Source organism: Oryza sativa, chromosome 12, assembly GCF_034140825.1.
Source record: "Oryza sativa Japonica Group chromosome 12, ASM3414082v1".
Classification (NCBI taxonomy): domain Eukaryota; kingdom Viridiplantae; phylum Streptophyta; class Magnoliopsida; order Poales; family Poaceae; genus Oryza; species Oryza sativa.
In genome coordinates this window covers 18,657,263-18,660,050 of record NC_089046.1, presented here as the reverse complement: position 1 = coordinate 18,660,050, position 2,788 = coordinate 18,657,263, and the positions used below count along the sequence as shown (strand labels likewise).

The window sequence follows — 2,788 nt, the reverse complement described above, 5'->3', positions numbered from 1 at the left end:
TGATGATTGGATAGTGGGGAATGTTAGACCGTATTGTTGTTAAAGAGATTCAAGGATATGACTGATCTTGTATCACATTCCTTCTTTTTCATCTCTATCTTCTACTCTATATAAACCACATACCATGTCTTGACATATACATCATTCATCATTTGTAGTACATCTCTTCCCTCTCGTACAAGTGTTCAACGTTGAGTTCAGTTGTTTTTCCAGTGCCATTGCTGCACATCTCCAACCATGGATGGCCTGCTAGCAATATAGTAGTGTTAGATTGCCTGGAATGGCTGTTGCAGTCAGTTAAAGAAGAAGAGGGGGAAGGACTGAACACACGTAGTACTTGGTGCGCTGTGAGCCGCTCCTTAGGATCCCGGACAAGGACCTTCCGAAGCAGGTCCTTGGCACCTTCCGACACATTTGTCCACGGATCCGCGTCAAATTCTAGCATGCCATGCAGCACCTTGTCAAATACCCCCTGCTTTGTATCTGTGAAAATACGGCGGTAACAAGCAATTTTGTGTCATAGTTCAAGATACATGCTGGAAACCAAGTGAAAAGTGGTGTGTCAATAGTGTGTGCCTACCAGCCCAGAATGGTGGTACGCCACAAAGGAGGATGTAGATGATGACGCCAGCGCTCCACACATCAGCTTGCTGCCCATAATTCCCTCTCAACACCTCTGGTGCCACGTAATACATGCTCCCAACCACGTCAGTGAACGTCTCGCCTGCAACGACTAACACAATGCAGTTCTTCGATGGTGAAGGTGTCATAACTGATTGATTGATTTACCTTGGCGGAAGAATATGGAGAGGCCAAAGTCAATGAGTTTGAGTGGCGCATCCTCCTCGTTGCTAACGAAGAGGAAGTTCTCGGGCTTGAGGTCGCGATGCATGACACCGAGAGAGTGGCAAGACTCGATGACAGAGACGATGATGCGGGCAACCTCAGCAGCCTGCCTCTCTGTGTAATATCCCTTGCTGATGATGCGGTCGAATAGCTCACCGCCAGTGCAGAGCTCCATAACAATGTGCACCGCCATGGCATCCTCGTAGCTGCCCCGGATGGAGATGATGTTTGGATGGCCAGCAAGGTGGTGCATGATCCTGATCTCGCGGCGGATGAACTCCACGTCGTCATCAATGACGAGCTTCTGCTTTGCGATCGACTTGCACGCATACTCCTTTCTGGTTGCCTTGTCCACGCACAAGTATGTTGTGCCAAACAGGCCCTGCCCAAGCTTGCGCCCAAGGTTGTACCTATCCTTGAGATTCTCCGCCTTTTGTTGGAGCACTGACTCCACCTGCAACCCGGCGCTGGAGATGTGCTTCTTGACCTGAGACTGATGCCTCTGCTGTGGCTGGGTGCTCGATGACGGCGGCGGTTTGGTCGGTTGTTTCGGCCTGGGATGTGGTTGAGTTGGCTTTCTCACTGGCTCAGAGATAACAATTGGTCTTGGAGGGGCAGTAGAGGTGAGCTGCTGCTGTGGCGGTGGCGGCTCGGAGGTCGGTGAAGAGGGGGAAGAGGGCTGGACGACGGGGACAGAGCGCGAGATGGTGGGGTGGGATGGGGTGGAGGAAGTGGTGGTTGATCCATTTCGCCAGATGGCGCAAAGAAGGCCGTTCTTCGACAAACTACAGGTTGTGCCAACACAGACGTTGCCCATTAGAATGGTGCTGTTGTGGTCATGCTGGTGGTTAAGGTTACCCTCATCGATGTCCTCTTAAGTTTTTTTTTTCTTGTGATCAAGAAACTTTAAGGAGTTGGGTATATGCGTAGTTGCAGTTGATTTCGTACAACTTGGCTGGTAGTATAGTCATCATTTTCTTAATGCCCCTTGTTCACATCACATTCTTGGAACATATAACTAAGCTCTATGGAATTATTGGCTACTCTGTTAATTAATCCTAGCAGGAAAGACTTGCATCCCTTTAGGGATGTCCTCTCATTTTTGCATCCTATCCAAATTAACTTGTATAGAAGGGCTGCGTTTGACAAAGTAAGCTAGAGTGACATACTGTGTCTATTTTTAGCAGTAAAGTATCCATCGTTTGTTTGCACTCTCAGCATCATATACTTAAAAGTAATGACAGATGGTCTAAGATATTTTTCACACATTAAATGTACATTATTAAACAGCAGGACAGACAAAGATTTGTCACAAGGAAGGAAAGAACAAGGACATCCAATTTGAACTTTGTTTTCCACGACACATGAAAACAGAAACTAAAAACAAGTGATGACTTGCAACAATTGGGATATGGATCCTATATTCCCAAGGAAAGATGATATATCCTAGGTAGTGCAACATACTTATTTATAGTATAATATACTATTGTCTGGACCTCAACCTGTCGTTCCGTATGTAAATACACTGTAAACAAGTACTATATCTAGTAATCTGCAGCAGTGACATAGCTAGAAAAATCTTAAAGCCCGGGCAAATATTACTATGTTGAATATTTTCTATATAATTTATATTGTCAATTCCTATCTTATATAATATCAAATTTCTACAGCATGTTCATCGACAAGCCAGCCACTGATAGAATTTCGTTTGAAAATCCTAGATTCCAAACAGGGCCTACATGGACCAGCCAGTATGTTAGTCCCAGTTTTGGCAGTTGCAAGAAGTGTATGCAAGAAATTTTCTGTTACTTGGAAAACTTATGTTCCATGTATAGACATTGGTTGCTGCTAGAAAGCCCCTACATTATCTTGAAAAGGTAAAAAGCTATAAATTTAGCACATCTATTTTCTATTATATTTATATACTAAAAGTCGATTAAAC

The 2,788-nt window shown here is 44.7% G+C and overlaps 1 protein-coding gene across 1 annotated transcript; it reads right to left on the bottom strand.

Moving 5' to 3' along the window:
• Nucleotides 1-218: 218 nt before the first annotated feature.
• LOC107276318 (calcium-dependent protein kinase 27-like) lies at nucleotides 219-1,663 on the bottom strand. The gene is made up of 2 exons (XM_066306079.1): nucleotides 581-1,663; nucleotides 219-483 (listed from the first exon to the last, which is right to left on the bottom strand). Exon 1 carries the CDS (start codon nucleotides 1,661-1,663, stop codon nucleotides 767-769), a length of 897 nt encoding a protein of 298 aa, XP_066162176.1. The 3' UTR covers nucleotides 219-483; nucleotides 581-766.
• Nucleotides 1,664-2,788: the final 1,125 nt, after the last annotated feature.